Raw genomic sequence first — 24359 nt, 5'->3', positions numbered from 1 at the left:
TGTGTTAAGAGTGTGAGTTGCACTAGGTTGTGTTTTTTTCATGTCAGGCCTCCAAAGGAGGGTTTTGGTTTGTTTGTTTGTTTGAAGAAGCCTGTAGGTTGCTTATTGCTGACCTAGCTTTGAAGCTCTTGCTTGGGTGGGAAGGACTGTTGGAATGCTCTGCTGAAGCCGTGGACTTTTTGAAAACTGTACTCAATTGCCTTGTGAGCGTCGGATGCTCATGGGAGCTTGCTAAGCAGAGGAGTGCAGGACTGGCATGCCTAGATCCATCCCCGGTGGTCTCAAGGAGCACAAAATCAGGCTTTTGTATGAAGAACTCGATGGCTGTTGCAATGCTGTGCTTATGTTCTTTTCCTCTCGGAGTGCCCATTAAGGGACATTATTCCCATCCAGTAAAGACAGTGTGAGCTCTTGGGGGTCTTCCCTCATGGGAACACCGCTGTTCATTTTGTGGGCTCACTAGCAGTTGCATTGACTGGGTACCATAAATCAGAGACACACGATAATTCATTGCCTGGAGTTAGTTCATTAGGATGTTAATGTTTGTTGACCAGACTGATAATGTCTGATAATTCCTTTTAGATGTCAGCCTTTTGCTTTTGTCTTTAGGCAGACGATAAGAAAATAAACCCAACAGGGGGCCTAGAGTAACCTAGAACTTGTCAGAGTATGTGTCCAAACTGGATGGAGACTCCATCTTGCTCTTTGAATGCCCTGTCCATTTATGATTATAAAAGATGCACAGACCATAAGATCAGAGGTTGCTTGGTCTAAATGTCAGCGGAACTTTACTTCTTCCTTTCCTTTTGTCTCCACCCTTTTCTCTATCACTCCTGCCCCATCCCTTCCTAAAATCTATAGTTGTGTTTTTTAAATATAGAAAGAGTCAAAGTACTATTTTATGATGGGGGGGACCAGCATTGTTGTGACGTGGAGAATTTTCATATTTGACGTGGATGTAAAGTAATTGAAGACGAGAAAAGTCATTGACGTTAGTTTTTCATCGAAGTATAAAGAAAGAGCTCATTTTTAGTCACTCGTTCTCATTTTCACATCGGTTATTAAGCTGAACCTTCTTTTTAGCTGTAGTCTTGCCATTTAAATGCACTTGCAAGCCTGCAAGAGAAAAGGATGTGTTAAAGAGCCGTGTGTGATTCTCCTAAAGAAGAAACTACTTTCTTTATTCAGCCCACATGTGAAAAAGTCTAATATATTAGTAATGCCTCCCATCACCACGTGAACGTTTAGGGGGTGAGTGACAATCATAATAAAAGAGCTCATGGAAGATGGCTTTCATGTTTTGGCTCTCCTCAGCCCAGCCAGGGGAGTCCTTAATTTGGCATTCCTCTCTGGCTGCTCACTGATCAGCCCAGGTGAACAAGACAGCTTGGCAAACCAGGAGAGCAGTGGGAGCAGAGTCAAAAATTATTATTATTATTTTTAAAGATTTTTATTTGTTATGTATACAGTGTTCTATCTGCATGTATGTCTACTCGCCAGAAGAGGGCACCAGATCTCACTACAGATGGTTGTGAGCCACCATGTGGTTACTGGGAATTGAACTCAGGACCTCAGGAAGAGCAATCAGTGCTCTTAACCTCTGCACATCTCTCCAGTCCCCAGAGTCGAAAATTATAATCTGAAGGATCGAGGACGTAGCTTAGTGGGCAAAGTGCCTGCTGCAAAGGACCTGAGTTTGATTTTCAGCACCTGTGTAAAAAGGTGGACACGGTGGCGTGTGCTTGTGAGCCTAGCATTGAGGAGGTAGAGACTGCTGGGTCCATAGTGCTCACCTGCCAGTCAGTTTAGCCGAGTCGGGAATCGCTGCTCCTGTGAGGTATGTTTCCGATGCTTGAGTTTGACTTTTGACCTGTGTGCACACATACTACCACATGCATGTGAACACACACGTGCACATGCACATCCCCCCCACCCCGAGAAAAATCCTCGTGATTGTTGAGTGCCTTGAAAGAAGTTAGGAAAATAGATGAGAGAGATGAGCAAGTCTGAAAAGGTATCAGGCACATGACCGTTTAGGTTTTGATTTGGTTAAAATGAGAATTTTATTCATGATGGCATATATGAACTACTGCTATACAGAATGGTTTCTGTGTAGGAAGAGTAATGATTTAAGGTTTATGAGCGATCTAGTTATACATCCATAAGGGGATTTTCAGCTATAAATTTTCTTTTACTGAAGTGGTCCTGTGGATATAACAGAAACCTTTTCATAAAAACACCCTATAGTCTTGCATAATTTTTGAAAACCCTTGTTAAAAATAATCAAATTTGTTGATAACTCATAATGTAGGATCAGAATAAAATTATTGCTCAGTCTGATTTCTCTTGTTGTGAGTTCTAAAAAAAAATACTGGTCTATGTTCATCTGCCTTTCATTTTGAAAATGGAATTACATATGACATATTGTACTTTTTACTATTATTGAATTTTTAGCATAGGCCTTGGATAGGACATTTTGAATTTTGTATTTTTTTTAAAGATTTTATTTATTTATTATGTATACAACATTCGTTCCATGTATGCTTGCATGCCAGAAGAGGGCACCAGATCTCATTATAGATGGCTGTGAGCCACCATGTGTTTGCTGGGAATTGAACTCAGGACCTCTGGAGGAGCAATCAGTGCTCTTAACCGCTGAGCCATCTCTCGAGCCCTTGAATTTTGTATTTTGAAGGAAATGGAAGGGAATTGTTCTTACAAACATGGTGACAGTGGTCTGTCAGACTTTTCCAGTTTAATTTCTGTGTGGATTTTCTTTAATTAAAGGAAATCAGGTAAACTTCGATTTTGCTTTATTGTGTGTTAGAATCTTTTTGTAGGAGAAATGGAAGTTTTATTGACAAGGTGTATACACACACACACACACACACGCTGTAATTTTTTTTTTATAGAGAGGCACATGTGTGTCCAAGTGGGAGGTGGCTGCAGCAGTTACCTTGCATTTTAATGAAATAAATCTGTATTTACAGTTTGTGGTAATTTAACCCTTTCATCACTCTGTAGCTCCCACAGTGTTCATCAAGTGCAGCTGTGGGCCTCTGACTTGTCTCTGTGCCTCAGGACCCCAACATGCCGAGTATCCAGATGCGGCGATATATTCACACGCATCCCCTGTGGAGACGTGCCTGTATAGACATACGATTGTCATTAATTAGTTACACCCAAGTGGTGCCAAGAGAAACTGCATCTGTCATACGGTCTGTCTGGCTTCAAGGCCCATGATTGGTTCAGAGACACTGCTGGTTTCCTTTACTTTGGCCACAGTCATAACATGTCCACAAAGGCTTGAGATTATAATGAAGCATATGACATTTCAGGACGAGAACTCATGTTTGGTTACCAGTGTCATGGAAATTTAGTGCTTAAGGTATCATGTGATCCTCAGTTGTCCAGTCAGCGTAGAAAACTCATGCTGATTTTTAAAAGATAAAAACCTTAAAGTACAAGAACACAGGTATTCCTTTTCTCTTTACTTCCCAAACTTTGGATTGATTATATGACAGGAATCACATTTCTAATGAGTAAATATTAGAAAGTTATATTCTTTTTATTTGTAATTAATAAATACTTGAGTTTCTTTCCCTAAAGTGTTATCACTTGCATTATTGTAGAAACCCTTTTGAATTTGTAGAAATACTTTTCGATTTCTTTGATTGACTAATTGATGTTATATGTTACTTTTAAATTTAATTTAATTCTATTTCATTTGAATGAGTGTTTTGCCTGCATGTATATTTAAGCACTATCTGCATGCCTGATGCCTGTGGAGGTCAGAAGAAGACATCAGATATCTCCGAAATGGAGTGCAGATGGTTGTGGGTCCTGGGAATCAAACCCTGGTCCTCTGGAAGAGCAGCAGCTGCTCTTAACTGCTGGGCCATCTCTCCAGCTTTTTTTTAAAAATCATTTATGTTAATATTAAGCAGTATCTATCAACAGCGTATCAATAACATTTTATTTCCTAGGTATTGGGAATATCAAACTATAAAGCTTGGTTCCCAGTCTCATAGCTAGGAAGAAAAAGAAAATATAAATAACTGAGTAAATTTCCTTTAGTATGTAGTGCGAAAACGAATAGATCCAGGTGTAGAAAGCAGGATGCTGCTCAGGGGACATTTTCAACTATCTGTACTAATAACATAGACTGTTTTCGTTTTTAGGTTTAAAATAAATGTGTGTGTGTGTGTGTGTGTGTGTGTGTACATGTGTGTGTGCATGTGTGTATACTACTTCATCTAATACATCAAGTTGCTTATGGTACTTGTAGTTTATTAGTGTTTTATAATTTTATGTAGTGTGGCTATAGGTTTAAATGTATGTTCTTTTTCTAAGAAATTGATTCCTCAACACACTTAAAGGTGGACTAGTTTGGATCTCTGACCTAGATTCAAACAGGCAGAGTCCAGCTTCCTATGCTGTGTCATGGTTAGGGTCCAGGAAGAGCTGCCACATGTAGATTTGCGGTGTTATAAAGGCACATGCTTCTGAAGGGAAAGGAAGCAGGCCAGACAAATGACCTATTAGAGCAATGTTATCTGGCAGTCTCATGATAGTTCTGCTGCGTTCTTTTCTTAAAGGCATGGCTATTCATATTTATGACCAATCACAAACAACCTTGTAGTACTGTGCTCCAGGCTCCTATTCTGGGTCTGGGGTGAGATCAATGAATAAAACATCTAATTTCGTAGTGCTTGTCTGTGAAGAATCATCACAGCCAAGGCAACTCTTATAAAAGTAAACATTTGGTTGGGGGATTCTTACAGTTTTTGAAGGTTAGTTCATGACCATATGGCAGGGGGTAGATAGGCATGATGCTGAAACAGTAGCTAAGAGCCCTAAATTCTGTTCTACAGGCAGCAGGCAGAGAGAGAGAGAAAGAGAGAGAGAGAGAGAGAGAGAGAGGGCCTGGCATGCGTTTTTGAAAGCATCCCCAGCTGCACACCTCCTCAAGAAAGCTACACCCCCTAATACTTCCCAAACAGTTCCACTGAGGACCAAGCATTCAAATATATAAGCCCTATGGGGGCCATTGTTGTTGAAACTACCACAGTGCTACAGGACTTTGCATTCACCGAGAGGCTAGGACATAGATTGCAGAATTCAATCCTGAAGTGGGGGACATTTATAACTTGCAAATTCAAATGCTAACTGAAAAGAGGAAGAAATGTGTTATAGCCCACCGGGTCAGTTCTAGTTACAGCTGGTAGTGATAAATTAACTAGTACTTCTGCTACTTTGCATTTGGCTTGCCTGCTTGAAAAACACAGTAGGAAGAGAGTGGGAGGGAGGCTATCTGTGCAGTTGTGCCGATCGGTAAACTTTTGGCATCAGAGAGGAAGGAGAAGCAAAGCAAGCACATGCATTCATGTAGATCTAAGCCGTTTGCATAGGATCGTCAACCATCCCCCAGATTAGGGATGCCAGCGAAGAGTTTTAGAAGTCCCAGCCCTTTCTCTAGATCATTTGGTGGTTTCCTGTCCTCCGCCCTCTCCGGATCGGTGTAGTGAAGACTGTCTGTGGTAACAATTAGAATTTCAGGCACTTTGTAATGTCTTCTCCAAGACTCATTCCTCCGACCCCCCACCCCACCCCACTCCTCCTGCAGGCATGCTAGCAGTTCAAGAAAGCACTTTCATCGGATGAAGTCAGTGTTTCTGACTATGGAGTGATTTTTGACTTCTAGTTCAAGATTAGTTATAATAAACTCAGTTCATTCTAATTCTTCAATGAGATTTGTGTGGACAGAGCCGTGTAAATAAAAGTCCTATTCTTATTCCATCTCCAGATTCTTCTGAATCTCGCTTCTAATTGTCATTTCACGGTGCTCGTTAGCTATTGCATTCCAAGAGCATTCAACAGGATTATTATCCAGGCAAATGGATGAAACTGTGTATATATTTTTTTAACTAAACCACTACAGTATGCCAGAATGTAATGGTCTAGAACACTGGTTCAGAAAGGGAAGCTTAATTTTCTCTCTGATATTATCACTCACGGTCTTGTTAATTATTTTTGGGAACAGAAGTAGGGTCGGCAGTCTCAAGGTTGTCACTCCGAGCTAGATAACTGGGTTCAGCTCAGTTATAGAAAGTCCAGGCTGTATCTTGGTGTGAGAAAGACAGAGGATGGTGTTACCATTCAAATGGGATTCTCGGACCTGGTCCACTCGGAGGACTCGCTATCTCTTTGAGTAACCGGATGCTGTGTGCGACACGGAGAGGAGGAAAGCTTGTCTGCAGACTGTCAAGCCTCCCTTCACTCACATTCGCAGAACAGGGCCCATTATTCTATGTTAGAAAAATTGTGCCCCTGAGACACTTTCGTAAGCTCTTTGACTTGCATAACATATTTTCCTCCCCGAGGAAGGAAAGAATATGGATGAATACCAGATTTCCGAACCAGAGTAGCAGTTTAGCTCTTGATTGCCCTCAAATGAAGAAAGGAAGGTACAAAGCATTATCCCCACACTGGCAAGCCACAGGAAATTAAATGAAGTATTTCTTTTCATTTGGAATTGTATGAGTGACTTTGTCTGAACTTCTAATAATGCTCAGCATTTTAAAAAGCGCAGTATCTGCGCTTAGTCTGAGAGGGCTCGCCAGAGAGAATGACTGCGTGGTCTTTTACAGCGATTGATTTTTATGGACAGCAGCTGCCTTGTCACGAAGACTTTTTTAATCTCATTACCATGATTCCCTTGAGATGAAAGGACTAGCCCCACACAGTTGGTGGTGACCGAAGATGATTTGAGTATCATTTACTATGCTGACCTCATATTTTAGAAGGGTTTTGTTTCAAACCAATTTACTAAAATTATTCCTAAAAATCTCCTCTTTGTGTTTTTAAGGGACTTATGACTGTCAGTTGAAAATTCTGACAAGTAGTTGATAGACCACAAGACCTTTCCTTTTTCGTTCACCTGCCATATTGGCCCCAGGAGAAATGTATAAGTAAAATTTAAAACTATTGACTCTAGTAACATATCCTTTTATTACTTCCAGGGATCTTCCTCAGAACAGGTTATTGTCACATGCAAATATAGAATACGGAGGTCCTTGAATGGCTGTCTCTTGCATTTACGGTGGGGTTTCTTACACATTGTGTGACCAATCACTATGTCTATATGACGATGTAACTCCCAGTAACTGTTTCCTAGAATGGCTTGAAGGTCCTAGGAGGATCTTTAAGGTCTAATTTCGCTATTAAGGTGTGATGCTCCTCTAATTTGGCTTTAGCGTCTCTGCTAGAAAGGTGCTTTTAAATCTAGCCCTGTCCTGGCAGGGCCCCTGGGTAGACGACACAACGGTTGTTTGTAGTGTGCCTTTCATATGCCATTGTTTCCTGATGGATGATCTGATGCCCGAGTGGCCAGTCTGTGACCTTAATTCATAACAGGTTGCTTGCCCTCGTGTCTCTTGATTGATACATGCCCAGTGAATGCCGATGATGGTGAGCAGTCCCTAGGAGAGGCCTACCGTGAAGAGGGCGTGTTGGCCGGGTCACATAGAGGAGGAAGAGAGAAGGAAGTTTCATGAATTATGCGACATCACAGAAATAGTATATTACATATAAATTCCGGAGAGAAGAAGGCCATAGATTAAGGTCACCTGGGAAGATTAGAGGGAAACTAACATGTTCAGTCAGCAGCCAAGGTGGGGGTAGAGAGAGGGAGGGAGTGGAGAGAGAGAGGGAGGGGGAGGGAGAGGGAGGGAGGGAGGGAGAGAGAGAGAGAGAGCACAAACGAGGCCATGAAGCCCAGGTCTTTGCTGGGTCCAAGGCAGTATCCGAACAGTTTCTCTTCATGAGTTTAGCGGAAGTGGACAGGAATCTATGGGTTGCAGCGAGACTGCAGTATAGCTTCAGATGTACAGAGCCGAAGAGCCGAACCTGGATCAGCCTCAGGGAGGAGTAAACAGAAAGTTGGAGAATGTCAGGGATGACTAAGCTGTGTCTTAGGGTTTCCAGTACTGTGAAGAGACACCGAGACCACAGGTAACTCTTCTAAAGGGTAACATTTAGTGGAAGCTGGCTTACAGTTTCTGTCTCCATTTAATTATGGCCAACACCGTAGCATGCAGGCAGGCGTGGTGGTGGAGAGGGAAGTGAGAGTTACACATCTTGATCTGCAGGCAACAGGAAGTGAACTGTAACACTGAGCTTTGCTTGAGCATAGGAGATTTCAAAGGCCACCCCCACAGTGACACACTTTCTCCAACAAGATCATACCTGTTGCAACAAAGCCACACTTCCTGATAGTGCCACTCTGTATGAGATTATGGGGCCAATTACATTCAAACAACCACACCGTGTTTCTTGAATGTAACAGCCCTGTCTTCCAAATGGATATGGAGGCAACATAAAACTATAAGTATTTATGACAACAGTTCGTTCATTCATTCATTTGTTCATTCATTCTTCTCTCATATATTACATTCTGACTGCAGATTTCTCTCTCTCCACTTCTTCTGGTCCCCTCCTCCCCTCTACCCCATCTGTTCCTTTTCTCTCTCCCTTCAGAAAAGAACAAGCCTGCCAGGGATGTTAGCTAAACTTGGCTTAACAAGTTACAAAAAGACTAGGCACATATCCTCATATCAAGGCCGAAAGAAGAAACCAGGTAGGAGGAAAAGGGTCCCAAAAGCAAGCAAAAGAGTCAGAGATGGTCCCCACTCCCACTGTTAGGAACCATGACAACAATCTTAATGATTTAGAGATATCTATGGTTTTAAAATAGAAGTAGATTTTCAGCAAATGAATTCTCTTTTTACTTTTCTTTCTGTCTTGTTACTAATCTACCAGTCCCCAAAATACTTAGAAAATTGTGAGGCAGTGGCTTTGGGAAGCAGAATTCAGAAATATTGTCATTTGCATTGCCCTCATTTTGCAATTTGTTTTTAAGATGAAAATTCCATAACGTAAAGGAGGTTAACCCTTCAATGACGCTAAATATAGAAATTATTTTGCACAGTGAATATAAAGAGTTAAAATTGAGTGGTTGAAGGTTATAAAGTACATCTTAAAAAAAAAAAGCAAAGAACAAAGCAAACAAAACCGCCCACGGAGCCTTTCAGTATTTGAAATTTTGAGTCTACAAGCTGGAGAAAATTCTAGAAGCACTAGCAAGGGGCCCCACTGGACTTAGTTTCTTTGTCTAGTTGTTGAATTAGAATGCTCAATTCAATAAGCCATTCTTCGTGTTTCATAGCTGACCTAGACAGACATTTCCATAATGTCAAAAGGAAAATAGGATTTATTTGAACAGTTGTGGTAGGACCCATGTGGGGGAATGTTTTTTAATCTTTAATAGCTCCACATGTCCAAGACCAACTGCTACAGTGAACCCTGGTTAGGACATATCGTCTTCAAAGCCTGTGATCATGGGAATTCATGTTGTTGTGTGAAGATGGAGTTTTGTCTCCTTTACAACGTGCAGTATTTGAAATCTAATGTAGAGTTGCAAAAAGCTGTAAGAACGGGGTTTATATCATTGTCGACTACAAAAGAAACTATAAAAAAATGATACTTTTGAATTGTTCCCTTCCCAGATTTTATCCAGTTACTAGATGCCCATGAATAGTTCTGTGTACATTCATACTTGTTTTTATTCTTTCTTGACTAATTAAAACCCAAAAGATTGGGTTGTTTCATTAGAGTAGATTGCCCCATTTTCCCCTCAAAGGACTTGAACCTATTTTTAATTGCTAACTGAGTACTAAGCTTCTTTGTTATATAAGTTTCCACCAAAGACTATAATTCTCATAGTTGAAAGACAAAAATGACAAAAAGTGTGGAAGATACTTTCAGAGATTATTCTGACTTTGGTGATGTTGTTTGCTGTGTCTGTCAAATAAAGCAATACTTTTCTGCCTACTGGTATCTATTGAATGGTTAACTGTGAACTTCTGAAATTTGACATGCCTCTGAATATTAGTTATTACAAAGTTCTCAGTGAGTCTAGTGTTCATTATTATTGATTTTAACTTATATTGATTGTATCATTTCTCTGTTTGTTTTTTTTTTTTTGTTGCAAGTACAAAGAACTTCTGGCTTTTTGGGAGACCATATCAGTATTTACTATATACTACATTAGCATTTCAAGGTAAAAATTGGAAAAGCAACCTAGAATGTTACTAAAAAAAAAAAAAGCCCTAACATTTGTTGAAGGTAAAAATGCGTGTTGGTTTGGAATATGTGAGCAAAGAAAATTATACTTAATTGTTGAGTACAACGAGCATTTCTATTTCTACGTGTATTTGAGCAGACTAGTGCCATTGCTGTGTGGGGTATTGTCACAGCCAGTATTTTATTGCTGTGAAGAGACATCATGAGCACAGAAACTTGTATAAAAGAGAGCAGTTGATTGGGGTTTGCTTACAATTTCAGATGTTTAGTCTATGGTGGGGAGCATGGTAGCATACAAGCAGACATGGTGCTGACGAAGTAGTTGAGAGTTCTACATCTGAATCCACAAATCCACAGGCAGCAGGAAAAGAGAAAGAGAGACTGGGCCTGGTTTCGACTTTTGAAACCTCAAAGTCCACTCTCAGTAACATTTCCTCTAATAAGGCCACACCTCCTAATCCCTCTCAAGTAGTGCCACTCCCTAATGACTAAGCACTCAAATATATGAGTTTATAGGAGCTAGGGGCTGTTTTGGTAAGACATGGTTTCTTAGTGCGTAGTTCTGACTGTCCTGGAATTCACTCTGTAGACAAGACTGGTCCCAGACTCACAGAGCTCTACCTTCCTCTGCCTCCTGAGTGCTGGGATTAAAGGCTCTGCCTGGCTTGGGGGCCATTCTTACTCAAACCACCACAGTTATGAAGTCCTTCAGCTGTTTGGTGCTGGTGAAAAGCACTCTGTAGGTAAAGCTCTTTGTGAGCTGTCTTATTTAAACCCACAATCCCCTGTAGAAGCTTTCCTTTCGATTCCATCATCCTTATGAGGAAACTAAGGGGTGTAGAAGTCAATTGTCCAAATGCTTGTGCAAATGAAAACTTCTGACTGCTGCCCGAACCCCAAATTCTTTCATTAGAAAGAGATTTAAAATTTTTTCAGCCAGTGTATATTCTTGGGATATGCTGTCTGAAACCCTCTTCTTTTCATGGAGGGCCTGAAATAGAGTTCCAGGGACCTTGGGGACTACTTAGTAAGACATGGTTCTGTGCTCAAGGAGCCCCTGGTGGGAAGGGCACAGTGATACTCTCTTGTAATGATGGTGCAGGAGGGGATGGGGGAGATGAAGAAAGTTATGGGTGCCTGGGTGACCACTCTGTGATTCCATGTTAGCAGTGGTTTTCCTTTGCAGAATCCTGTTGTGGTCAGGGAGAGCTGACTTAGTGTTTAAAGTATGTACACAATAAAGGATCATTTCAATGGCCCAAAGAGAAGAACTAAAAGGCTGGTAGTCTTTCTATGTTAGAATTCTGGATCTGGATATTCGTTATGTGATGATGGAGCATTGATGAGCTTTGGCCGGTCCGTTCATGGAAATTGCTGGTTATGGCCAACCAGTGTCTAATACAATTAATTTTAATACGTGCTTTGGAGATTAGCCAGCTCCATGGGCCAGAATTGTTACAAATTCATGTTGACTCATCAGCATGCATATATATTTCTACAAATTTGAATGGGATCTGTTATTTCTCTCAAAACATTGGCATTCTCTTTTAATAATCTTACATGAAGTTTGCTCCAAACATAGAGCCCTAAAGCTCAGTGTAATAAATTATTATGCAAACAGATCTATAAAGTGATCCCCCTTTGGGATAGTCGTTGTAGCATGATGGCTAGCTTTGTGCTTATTTACCCTCCACAGCCAGCCAAACAGAAATATTGTCTCTATGCAGTCTGTGGCTAATCAAGATGTTAGAACAAGAGCTAATATATTTCAGGAGTCTTGATTTTTTAACTTGGTCCAAGACATCACTATTAAAGCATAAAAATGGTAGACAGAGAAATTTAAAGACAACAAAGGCAGTATTAAAAATAAAACAAAACTAAATTAAAATTAAATAAAAAATTGGAACCAAAGAGTTTCCAAGCATTGAGTTCTAAAAGAAAAACACAGAGTGTATATTGGGTTGTCAGCTAAAATAGAACCCTAGTTCATGGACTTTTAATATTGCTTGTGGTTGACTAAATAATACATTCCCTCTGTACATTCATATCCTAATCCTAAAAGTCTTAGGTGCTATCTTATAATTATCCTAGGTTATTTGTGTTGGTTCAAGGTAAGCATTAAGGTCCTGTGGGAATGAGCACATGAGTGCAATATGTATGGAGGCCAGAAGAGGGCAACAGAACTCCTGGAGCTGGAACTATATATAGGTGGTTGTTAGCAATCTTAGATCCTGGGAGCTGTGCCTCCAGTCCTTGGGAAGAGCAGCAAGTGCTCTTGACTGCAGAGCCATCTCTCTCGACTCTTTCTGCTTCACTGAGTGGGATTATAGGGTGGCTCTGGTAATCATTTGGATAGGATTTTAATCTGGTAAGATACACATGTAGGTGCATAAGGGGGTGATATTAAACATCCTTTATTAGAATAGGGGTTCCTGTGACATTTCTAAAAAAGTTATAGGTTTGTGTCTAAGTAAAGAGTAAGGCTGTATATGTGTACATTTCTCCATGCTGGTGTTATTGTCTATTCACTGAGTATTTCATACAATGTATAGATTATATTCTTCCCCTTCTCCAGCATCCTTGCCCACCTTCCTACTGACCCAACTTCATAGTCTTTTTTTCTTTCTCCTAGGCAAAGAAAGACAAAATAAAACAATAACAACAACAACTACTAAATAACCGTGTGGAGTTTAGTTTGAGTTGGCCAACTATTTCTGAGCATGAGGCCTACTAAGAAATGTGACTGATAGACTAAACATCAGTCCTTTAGAGAAAACTGACATTTCCTCTCTAAGAGCTCTCAATTGCAAATAACTTCTTGTGCCTGGAAAACGCTGTTTCCTTAAAGTCATTCTCTGCCTCCGACTCTTAAAATCTTTCTTCCCCCTCATCCACATACATCCCTGAGCCTTGAGGAGAGGAGTGTGATGTAGATAGCCCACTTAGAGCTGAGTACTTCAAAGTCTCTCATTCCCTACGTGTTGTTGAGTTGTGGGTCTCTGTATTAACCACTGCTGCAAGAAGAAGCTTCTTTGATGAGGGTTGATCTTTATGCTTACGTCTTAATATATAGCAATGATACATTGCTAAATATTAGCAATAACTCATTGCTACTTTAACATTCTTATTAGAAACATTAGCATGCAAAAGGAATATTGTCTCTAGGTAACCTTTACAGCAAATGTGAGGTGTGCTGGAATTCCTGCCTCTGGGCTGATGAGGAGCTCCAACTAAACTTTGGATTGGGGGTTGATTTCCCTTCTCATGTCCACTCTCCCTTCTCTCTATCCTTTCTCAACTGTGTTAAAGCTGTGGTTTGATGGATATCTACCAAGAGATTCTACAAATGACATTTCTTCTCTAAATTAATTCATTCACTTTTTGTGAACTTTTCCTATGTGCCAGGTGTTGAAACATAAATATGGTGGCCAAGACATAGGATTTATATACAAAGTACAGTGTGTCTGGTTGGAAGAAACCACTTGATGCTTCAACCTCTTTGCTTTAACTACAGAACTCCATGTGTTATGTACTCTGTCCTTCAGTGTGCCATTATCTCATTTCTTTTGTGATGTTTAGTATCAGTCTCTGAAAAACAGAACCTTCAACACTATGAGTATAGTATTTTTTCTCCGCCTTTTATCATAGGGGCTCAAATTGAACATGGCGGCAATATTTGATAGACTAATGTTGACTTTTAAATTGGAAACAATTCCAGACTGATTTGCTGTTTTAAGAGATTAGGATCTACCAGAAAGTACCATGGGAGAATTTGAAGCCCTTAAACATGAAGGGATATTATTTATTAATACTGTTGAAAGATCGTGGCACCTAAGACATACGTGGAAGAATAAGGTTTCAAAGTTACTGTGTTGTTTTATGAAGCTATAGTTTATACGTCCGAAGACACTGAATTTCCAACTTCAGCATTTGTAGAATGACCCTATTTCTCACCAAATTCCCCTTCTGCTTGCAGAAATCAGATAGGGCTAGGAGAAAGCAGAGGTGCCAAGAACAAGGCGTGCAGATTCGGAGGGGATGCTGGAACCTCTGCACACTTGGCCTATCAAGTTAGGCCAGCTGTTCATTTGTTTCATATCCAGGTTTGGAATTCACCCAGTTGCGGGCCGAATGCCTGGTCAGCTTAACGTGCTTCTTGCTGAGGCGGGAGTGCCCTATGATATTGTGCTAGAAATGGATGAGATCAACAACGATTTCCCAGGTAAGCAGTGGGGATGATGGCACGCTTTAAACACCCTTTGATATTATGCATGAAGTGGTACTACATTTAGAATATGATTGTGGGATTGGTGAAGACCGAGAAATTATAGAGTGATATGGATACAATAGACACGAGGCCACAGTTAGGTGAGCGAAGGCTTTTATTCAATGAGTTGCAATGAATTTATCAAACACACGATTGAATGTATTCTTTCACGAGAACCGAACCGAAGGATGCTGAAAGTCCTGGGGCATAGTGCGCAGGTGAATCTGGAACCTGGATAGACCTGGCTTTTGTATCCAGGTCCCTACTCTGGTAGCCTTGAACTACACACTCACCAAAGACTCCTCATTTACAGAAGTGCTTCTGTGGATGAGTGCTTGGTGTCTGAAATGCTAGTCTTGATCAGTGAAGTAGCTCATGTGTTCTTTCTCTCCTCTCCTTTCATCTCCTCCCCTCTTCATTTATAAGTACTGGGACTTCATAAGATAAGACACTGTACTTTATAGCTGTCATTGTGTTGATGTGGAATGGTAATGATGTTTGGCCCAAGATCATGTTTGTTAAAATTAGACCAGTTCCCTCTGGCAAGAATCCACTGTAAACTACACACACACACACACACACACACACACACACACACACACACACACTGTTTATTAGAGGGAAAAAAACCCCGAAATTGTGTGGATGTCGAGATGCACATGGCATTATGGCAGCATCCTTAGGTAATTTAAATTATAGTCCTTAAAGAGAGAATTTAGGTCATTTTAATTTTACGCTCCTTTTTAAATTTAACTGTTGTTAAATTATGTGTAAAACCAACCAGTTCCTGGAATTATGGACACAGCTTTAATACAGCACAGACTTTCAGACATTGTTTTTTTTTTTTGACATTAGATTGCATCTTAATTGGTCATTTTAAGAGTTGAAAATGGATTCAGATCTTATAAAATCATGTGAATAGCAAGATAATTTGGGGACAATAAACGAATTATAATGTCAGATTAGGTAGGTCTGATGGGAAGGTAAGCATCATAGAGCAGATTTTGGTCAGGATGCGAAAGCTCCATGCATGTCCTACTGCTGGCTTCTAGCTTGGTGCCATTTTCTGGTAAAGCTGTGTGTAGCACAAATGAGCCTTTTCTAAGTATTTGGTTTTGTTTTTGTTAATAAATCACTATAATTTGCCTGTAAAGAAGTGCAATGCCCTACTGTGTTTTATATTTTCTGTCTCTCCTCTCTGTCTTCACATATAGACACTGATTTGGTTCTTGTCATTGGAGCTAATGACACTGTGAATTCAGCAGCTCAAGAGGATCCCAACTCTATTATTGCAGGCATGCCAGTTCTTGAGGTCTGGAAGTCTAAACAGGTACATCTTTAGACTTACGCTCATTCTCACGCTCAAACGTCACTTGAAATATATACATGCGAATCTTAATGAGAATTGGTGATGCCTTTTAGGAGTCTCAGGGTTGCAAGCATAGGGGAGGGTCAGCTCTCCATGTCCAGCTTCCTTCTGCTCTCCAGCCACCATAGAACCCAAGTGAATGCTGCATCGTGAGTAGAACCAGATGAGATTATGTGGCTGGATTAGCAAAAATCTGTTACCACAGCTGAAGAAAAAGGGCTGTAAGCGATTGGAATGTGTCTGGCCAAATTCCAGATTGAGTCCAGTGAAGCAGATGGCTTCCCTCTGGGACAGTGATTCAGTATCATCGCCTTCCTATACCAAGGCGAGCACATTTTTTTTTTCCAATTTATTTTTTATAGGGTATTTGTATGTTGTTATGGACTGTCTAACAGGGAGGTGATTTAAAAATCCCAACCATAACAGGGCACAAGAAAGGACGCTTCGCTCATGCACACGGCTCCTGCGCAAAGCTCACTGCTAGATTGTAGAGAATTCAAAGGCTTTTAAATGCTCTTCTGACCCAGAAGAGGGACATTGCTTTACTGTTCTGAAACCATGCTTATATTGTAAGAATTATAGCAAGGCTGGGGCCAGAGGGGTGCTTGGCAGTTAAGAGTGTTTACTGCTCTTGTAGAGGACCAGAGTTCAGCTCCCAGTACCCACACTGGGAGGCTCACCACCACCTGTGACTAGGGGTCCAGCACCTTCCAGACCCTAAAGTTTGCATTTGCGCACTCCACCACATACATATAATTAAAATAAAATAAAATATAACTTAAAAAGAAACTATAGTAACAATGTATATTACCCATTAATTTTGTTTCTTTTGTTCCAAATACATGAGTTGAAAATGTACTGTTTGAGATGAGTGAGTAGATTCAAGATGTCCTTGCTTATGTATGTATGGCATATATATCTCTCTATATAATATTGCATAGTAGTCAATATTTGAAAGACTTCAAAATTGCATTATTGTACTAATGTCATATAATGTGTGAGCACATTTTCACTGCTTCCAGTTTTGAGTAGATTGTATGTTCCAGAAGACCATTCAGAGGCTTTTAATTTATTAAGAACCAATTTGACATTTGCAAGATATCAAAATCTGTAGTAAATGTCAGTGTGTAGATCTATGCTATGTCAGTGTTTCTTGGTCAACCAAGCTCCATCATGGTGCTTGGTTGATGTACTCTGTTCTGTTAGCTCCATCCTCGAGAGAAATGACTTTGACAAGCCTTTGTCCAAGAACTTTCTGATTTAGTCTAAAGTGAAAGACACAGATCATGCCATTTCCCCCACTCAGTTATATTTGTGTTAGAATTCTCATGTGGAAGCCTATGCACTAAGCCTGTTTTCTTAGCTGATCCATAGAAAAATGAATGACCTCACTGTGTTATTTTTCTGATTAGAAAATGTTATTCGTAGACTTTGTAGAGAAAAGCACAAGGATGACTAATCACTGTAATCTTATCACTTATAAACTTTAAATAAGAACTTTCTTCTAATGGGCAGAAGAGTGTGATTAAAAATGAGCATTAATGTAACATAAACATCCGTTTAAAAATAATCAGTACTGAACAATTAATAGTGGGACAGGTCTTTTTTACACCTGGGAAAGAAATCTTGTGTGCTATTGCACAACTGGGTTTCTATGAGGAATGTATATTTCACAGCTGGAATGGAGTACTTTGACTGTTCCCACCATAAATAAATACATGACAGACGTCAGAGGAGGTAGACATGTTTTACCTGACTTAAGTATTGAGTAACACCCACATGCATTGAGCTACCTCCTGGACCCTATAACTATGCATTTATGCACATAAATAAATAAAAGTAAAAAAGTAACGTACACTTAAGTACAACAACAAAACCAGGGAAAGGCAATACTTTGTACCAATCATGTCCTGTTGAATAGACTCTCTTCTCTCTTTGGTTCGTAGGTCATTGTCATGAAGAGGTCCCTGGGTGTTGGCTATGCTGCAGTAGACAATCCGATCTTCTACAAACCCAACACAGCTATGCTTCTGGGTGATGCCAAGAAGACATGCGATGCTCTGCAGGCCAAAGTCCGAGAATCCTATCAGAAGTGAATGTTAACGACCACGCTGCTGTCTTTTGTTGCAGGAACAGATAAATAAAGCACACATGGATGGCAAAGTGCTCAAGGCCCCAAAGAAGCCCCGCAAACCAACAGGTTTTCAAGATCAGCAACCCTGATCCTCAAAAAGCATTGAGAATCCTCAACCTCTATCTTTTTCTAGTTTCCATTGCTAAAAGGCAAAAGTACTTTGTAAGGAGTGAAAGAACAACCTCGTTTACTGCAACCTCTTTGGGTTTTAAAATTCCCTTTCAGTCGCTGGAAATGAGTTCAGAAGTTGGATGTTGAGGATTTCAGGATGTATTTTGGTCTGAAAAATATTAGACAGTGTGAACGTCGCAGCCACCTGTGTTTAGTTTTTTTTTCTTTCACCAAATGTGACTAATTTGAAACTTTTTTTTTTTTTTTTTTAAATCAACTCCTGGCCTGTCCTTTTGCGTTTTATCCACAGTCTAAACAGTCACACCAAATCTACTTCAGGCTATCAGGCTGTACTTTAGATTCTAGACTCCAAAGATCTATTTTCTCACTTCTATTTTAATATGTAAAAGGACTATATAGCTTTTCAGAGATGCTGGAAACAATCCGCTTGATGTGTTCAGTAAAAGATAACTTAAAATTAGTTGTATTTTTACAAAACCGAATTGTCAACTGGAGATTGCTCCCAGTTTATAATGCTCCCAGTTCAATCAGTTTATAATGTGTGATGCTGTATTGAGTGCTCTTGAATGGAATGCAGCCATTTGACTAATAAATACATCATGTTTTCCAAGTGTTGTAGACTTCTCTCTGGGGACAAAGAGCAGAAAGTGGATGGTTCTACTCGTGATAAACACGGAAGGAAGGCCTAATAGGTAGAATTAATCTCTCTTCATTGTTTGGAAGACTGAATGGTTCTCAAAACCATAGTGACTTTTGAGCTCATATAGCATGTGGTTGTACTCAAAAGTGGCAGCAGTATCTTTAGGCATTATCTTGAAGAACCTGTAAAAATCATGTCTTTTATAGAAGTCTTTGTGGCTTTTCTTTGTGAATTTATCTTTATTTCAAAAGTTCTTAAGTAGAGACAAATGTGGAACATTATTGGGATTCTGTCTCTCTGTGCACTCCATTTGGTACCAAGTCTCTCAAAGCAATCATTAACCCATACAAGGCCCAGGGATATGAATTAGTTGGTTGAGTGCTTGCCTTGCGTGTCTGAGGTCCTCAGCACATTCCTAGGATTGGAAAAACAAAACAAGCAAAAAAATATTATTGACTCATACAAACCATCTCTAAATCTGAAGATTACAGGTGCAAACTTTTCTCATCTTTATCAAGTTAATCAAGCACACGATCTGTTGAGCAAGTTGTTTTGCTGGGCCTGAGATAAAGGATGAGTAGGGGAGGAAGGGAGGGGGACGATCTTAGAACAGCAACGATTCCTTTTAAATGTCTAAGAAATAAATTCAATTTACTGATGGATCTGAGATCACTAGTAACTTCAGGGTTGGGGTCTATCATAAAAGTTCTACCAGACGAAATTAAACAGTATCTTTATTCATGCCTCCTTCCTTCTTTTAAAGTAGCTGTAGGTGTTTCTAGAAAGTAGCAAGTTAGTTTGTGAAAAGCAGTTCCCAGATCCAATTTAAATTTAAAAATGATTGAGGGGGGAGGGTCTTCTTTCCCCCGGTGCCTCTTGATGGTATCTATCCAGAGACATTTTTGGTTATCAGTACTGGTAGATCCTACTGTCATTCAACGGGGAAAAGGCCAGGGATGCTGCAGAATGACCACCCTAAATGCACAGGACCCCTTCCGCACTGGGTACTACACGGTGTGTTTGCTCCCCAAATGTCAATAGTGCCAGGATTGAGAAACCCAGGTTTGCTCTGCTCTGTTGTCTTTCTTGGTGCTTTAAGTACCACTTCCAATACCTGAAGCATGGCAGTTTTAGTTTATGGCAAATAGTATTTATATGAGAAAAAAGGGGGAATATTTGCCTAATTTAAGGCTGAGACTTTTGTTTTTCGGAAGCTGGGGCAAATGAGGAGTGATCCCTTGATTTTCACCTGAATCAGTCATTGGTTAGTGGACCTCTTCAGGGAAAACAGAGGTCCCCTGAGGGACTATTTGAGACACAGGACAGGGCTTTGCTACTGTAGATAACGCAGAATCCTTCCGAGACCCATGAGTCAGGAAAGCGAAACTGACTCATGGTATAGACTCCTGAGTTACTATTGCTGGCTCTTGATGTTCGGGAGGGAGGGGTGAATCACCGGAGCGAAGGGGATGCTAGGCCTGGTTTCCTTTGGGCAAAGCCCCTTTAGTTGTAGAGCGGGGAAAGGGAGGCATAGTCAAAGGAGCTAACCCTGAAGGCAGCATCTGGCATTCATCCTAAAGCCAAGCACTGGGCCCTGAGACTACACTTGGTTGCTGCAGCGGCTCCTAGGAACCCTTCCAAGGAGGAAAACAAGTGACAGCAAAACAGTAGCAGGCTGCGTGTTTGCTCGTGCCCGTAATAGCAGCAATCAGGAGACTGCGCAGTAGGACTGCAAGCTCTAGGGCATCCTGAGATACCTAGTCACCAGTCTCAAAGCGTGAAAAAACACCAAATAAACAAACACACTAAGATTTATTTACTTTTGTTATTTATAGTAAACACACACACACACCACACACACACACACACACACACACACACACGCCTGCCCATCTAGTTCATGATCCAGTTGGTTTTACTTAACTTTATTGCACAAGATATTTCAAAGATTCATTTGAAAGACTTTCAAATATTTAACTCCTTAAGTCATGCCTGCAACTTGAGTGCTGGGGGTGGCGGGGAGAGGCAAGAGGATCAGGAGTTGAAGGTCAGGCTCAGTTGTCTAGCAAGTTTGAAATGAGCCCATACTATGTAAGACTCTATCTCAAAAACTAAACTAAAACAACTCCCAAATAACAAAAATACCTCCAAAAAGTTGATGGTCTTGGATTATGATTTGTGGCGAAATCTAAAAGCCACAAAAGTGACCTTTTATAAAACCTTGCTTCATTTCTCCATTCCTGATAAGTCATACATCTGATAGTTATGACTCAGTTTGTATTATACTTTTGCATAACTTTTATTCAACTCTCTGAGATCTATTTTGTGAGCATTAGCAAGATACCTATGAATGAATGCTTTATAAAGAACAAAGGTTATTTGGCTCATGATACTGGTGGCCAGAAAGTTGAAACAATTTGACTGGCATTCAATAGCCAAGAAGCACAATGACTGACCTTAGGCCGGAGCCCAAATGGGAGGTAGGAAGCTAGGGACTGGGGAAAAGTCAGGCTTACAGTTTTATAAGACCCTGTTCTTGAGTAAATGATCTAATCTTAGAAGACTTGATACACTCCCTAGGACAGCAAAAATTCAGTTTTTAGAGTGGACTTAATTAATCACCTTCGCTAGGTATCTATCCTAAAAGGACTTAGTGTACCTTGAGACTGAGCCTTTGGAAGATAAATCACATCCCAAGTCACACTAACCAATTGTGTGTGTGTGGTGTGTGTGTGTGTGTGTGTGTGTGTGTGTGTGTGTGTAATAATGTATTGCCCATTGTATCCAACCATCTGTTCTACTCTCCAAATAACTGAAATACTACGATTGATTTGTTTGTCTTATTGGTCATTGTTTTTTTCTCATCTGTTTTTATTTGGGCATTTGTTTTAAAATTATTTTTCTAGGTAAAAGTTGTATAAGCCTTTACATATGTACGTGTTTATGTCTTTGTACATGTAGACAGTTTCTACATGTAGACACTCTTTACCATTCCATAGACTTCTCTTCTGGGCATTAGAATAGAGAGGACAAGTCACACTAAGTCCTCTATGTCGCAGGTGTCAGAGCATCACACAGCCAGGGGATATCAGCAAGCATTTGATACTGACTAGAAAAGGAGTCTTCAGTGTTCTGATTCCACCCAAGTCACGACCCTGCGTTTCATATCTCAGTGTATTCTCCCAGCCAGCACAAATGTGGAATATATTATGTATCAGTCGGCTTTAGGGTTTGTTCAGTTTCTCTGATCTCATAGCTTTATCTTGTAATTAGTAATTCATAACTCATATATTCATCTAAGTGAGAGGCAAATTTTGTCGTTCCCCAAGGCATAAGCTGTATGAATTAAAGCATTTAATGTTGGAAAGCTGGGTAGTTTTTTAGCATAGTTTTTTAGGGAGAGTATTCAAGTGCCTAGTTTAGAGCTCTTGCCAATTCTTGAGTGTTTGCCAGCAAATATTGTGTCAGAATATAAGAAATGGTAAGAAACACATGTGCCTCCTCCACATACAATAATCCCAAACCAAAGTCCTTCACTCCGGTGGTAGCAGCTTGCACAACCCAGCTGCTCATTGGATTCTCAAAAGAGGAATCAGCTAATTGGCAAGGAGAAAACAAAAACTTTCCAAGGCAAAGCTTTTCAAAATACTAGATCAACTAGGCAGCAAGAACGGTCTCAAGTGACTTTCAAGGCCCTCAAAATTTTTGTTCTTTAACTTGCTCTTTAGGAAATCATGTCTCTCTTCACTAAACCAGCTTAGCTATTTATACTGGCAACATAGTGATGTGTGAGACAGTAATTGAAATAACTAATATTTGAAGTTTTCAAATATAAGATGGTTGAAGAAAATAGATAGGATAGGTATCGAATAAAATGATTATGGTAGAGGTAGGAAAATAAGCATGGAGTAGTAAGGTTGCTTAGAAGAACAGAGCTGTCAGAGTGAATATCTATTTGAAAGGGGTTTAGCTTATGTCAGTCGGACTGGGGAGTACAAAATGGCTGTCTGCACGTTGGAGAGGCTGAGAACTCTGTAGTTGCTCAGTCTGGGTGACTCAGTGGTTCCAGCCCAGTGCTGAAAGCCTCGAGAATTTCCTAAAAAGCCACAGGCCTTCAGCCCAAATGAAAGACCGAGGAAGCTGGGTTCTGAAGCAATGGGGCAGTGGCAGAGTTGCATATTTTCTACGTAATGAACCACTTCAGGCCATGTTTGCATTTCTAGACTGTCAGCCTCTTGATGAAGTCAGCACGAGAGCATTTATATCTAAGTTTATATAAATATCAGCACGTGTGTATCTAAAACCACATAAGGAAGAAAAAAGCTATCTTAGTTTTAGTTGTAACCTGATGCAGCCTAATGTCCTCTGAGAGGAACACCTCACTTGAGGAGCTGTCTAGATCCAATTGGCCTGTGAGCATGGCTCCGGGGGATTGTCTTGGTTCTTAATTAAGAATCAGGGCTAGCCCACTCTAGGCAGTACCATCCATCGGCAGGTGGCACAGGGCTGTATAAGAACAGTCGGACTGGGACTGAACGAGGACGTGATCTAGCCAGATTCCCGGAATTTGGCCGGATTCTCTGACTGTGGCTGGCCCGGGGTCTTTCTGAAAAGCCATTGACTATGACACTGGGACCTGTTTCCTCTGCATATGCTGGATTTTGGGGATCCAGTCTGTTTGGACGCTCGCCTTCCTGGACCTGGAGGGAGGGGGAGGGAGCTGGAGCTTCCCACAGGGCAGGAAACCCTGACTGCCCTGGGGGACGGAGGGGAAGGAGGGGGGGAGTGGGGGGAGTGGGAGGGTGTTGGGAGGGGGGGCGGAAATGGAAACTTTTATAATTTAATAAAATTTACAAAAAAAAAAAAAAGAACACTAGCTGAACAAGAACCTGTGAGTAAGCCAGAGTCAGTCAGCAAGCTCCTTCACGGCTACTGTCTCCAGATTCCTACCTTACTTCTTGCCCAACTTTCCTCAGTAATGGATGATGACCTAGATGTATAAGCCAAAGAGACCCTTTCTTCCCCTAAGTTGCTTTAGGTTAGTGTCTTACTCTCAGCATCAGGAAGGAAGCCAAAGCAGAAGGATGATACAGGGACTCCTGTTTCCCATTCACTTCCGTCGAGCGCCCACGAGCTGAAGGCTCGTCTTATTGCTCTTTTTGATTCTGGATAGAAAGACTCTGTTCATCTTCTCATCAAGGAAGGATAGCTGCTGCTGGCTAATGAATAATTACTCAGTGCTGGCCAGCATCGTTTGGGTTCCTTTCTCCTCTGGGTTTCAGAGCATCGATCACTGAACATGGTCACAGGATGCCAGAGCTGGCTCGCAGTAAAGTCTATTTAGCCCTTCTGTTGACTTCTGTGAAACCAAAATACAGGATGATGTTTGTGAAAGGGAAGAATCATGCGCACAAAACTATTTAAAAAATATATTTTAAACCCAAGTCATGTTTTCGGCGAAAGACGTCATTTGCCCTCAAAGTGATTAGAAAATGTTGCTTTCCAGAGTTCCTGCTCTTTTCTGTCACGTGAGGAAGGTTATTGGTAATAAAGTCATTGTTTGTGCTTTCATCCATTCTTCCAAGAATATACTACTATTACTTCAAAACTTAAGAAAACCCTTTTAAAGGCATAGTGGTGCACACTTTTAATCCCAGAACTTGTGAGGCAGAGG

The 24359-nt window shown here is 40.6% G+C and overlaps 1 protein-coding gene across 4 annotated transcripts in view; it reads left to right on the top strand.

Moving 5' to 3' along the window:
- Positions 1-18655, top strand: part of Nnt (nicotinamide nucleotide transhydrogenase) — an 87792-nt gene extending 69137 nt beyond the window's left edge. For all 4 annotated transcript variants that reach the window (XM_048443066.3, XM_048443064.3, XM_048443065.3 and 1 more), the window contains exons 20-22: positions 14247-14365; positions 15625-15740; positions 17726-18655. In XM_048443066.3, coding sequence (XP_048299023.3) covers positions 14247-14365; positions 15625-15740; positions 17726-17875 — 385 coding nt within the window. In that variant the 3' untranslated portion in view covers positions 17876-18655. The remainder of the gene's footprint in view (positions 1-14246; positions 14366-15624; positions 15741-17725) is intronic.
- Positions 18656-24359: the final 5704 nt, after the last annotated feature.

This window comes from Myodes glareolus, chromosome 15, assembly GCF_982192425.1.
Source record: "Myodes glareolus chromosome 15, mMyoGla1.1, whole genome shotgun sequence".
Taxonomy (NCBI): Eukaryota; Metazoa; Chordata; class Mammalia; order Rodentia; family Cricetidae; genus Myodes; species Myodes glareolus.
This window is presented reverse-complemented; position numbering and strand designations above follow the sequence as displayed.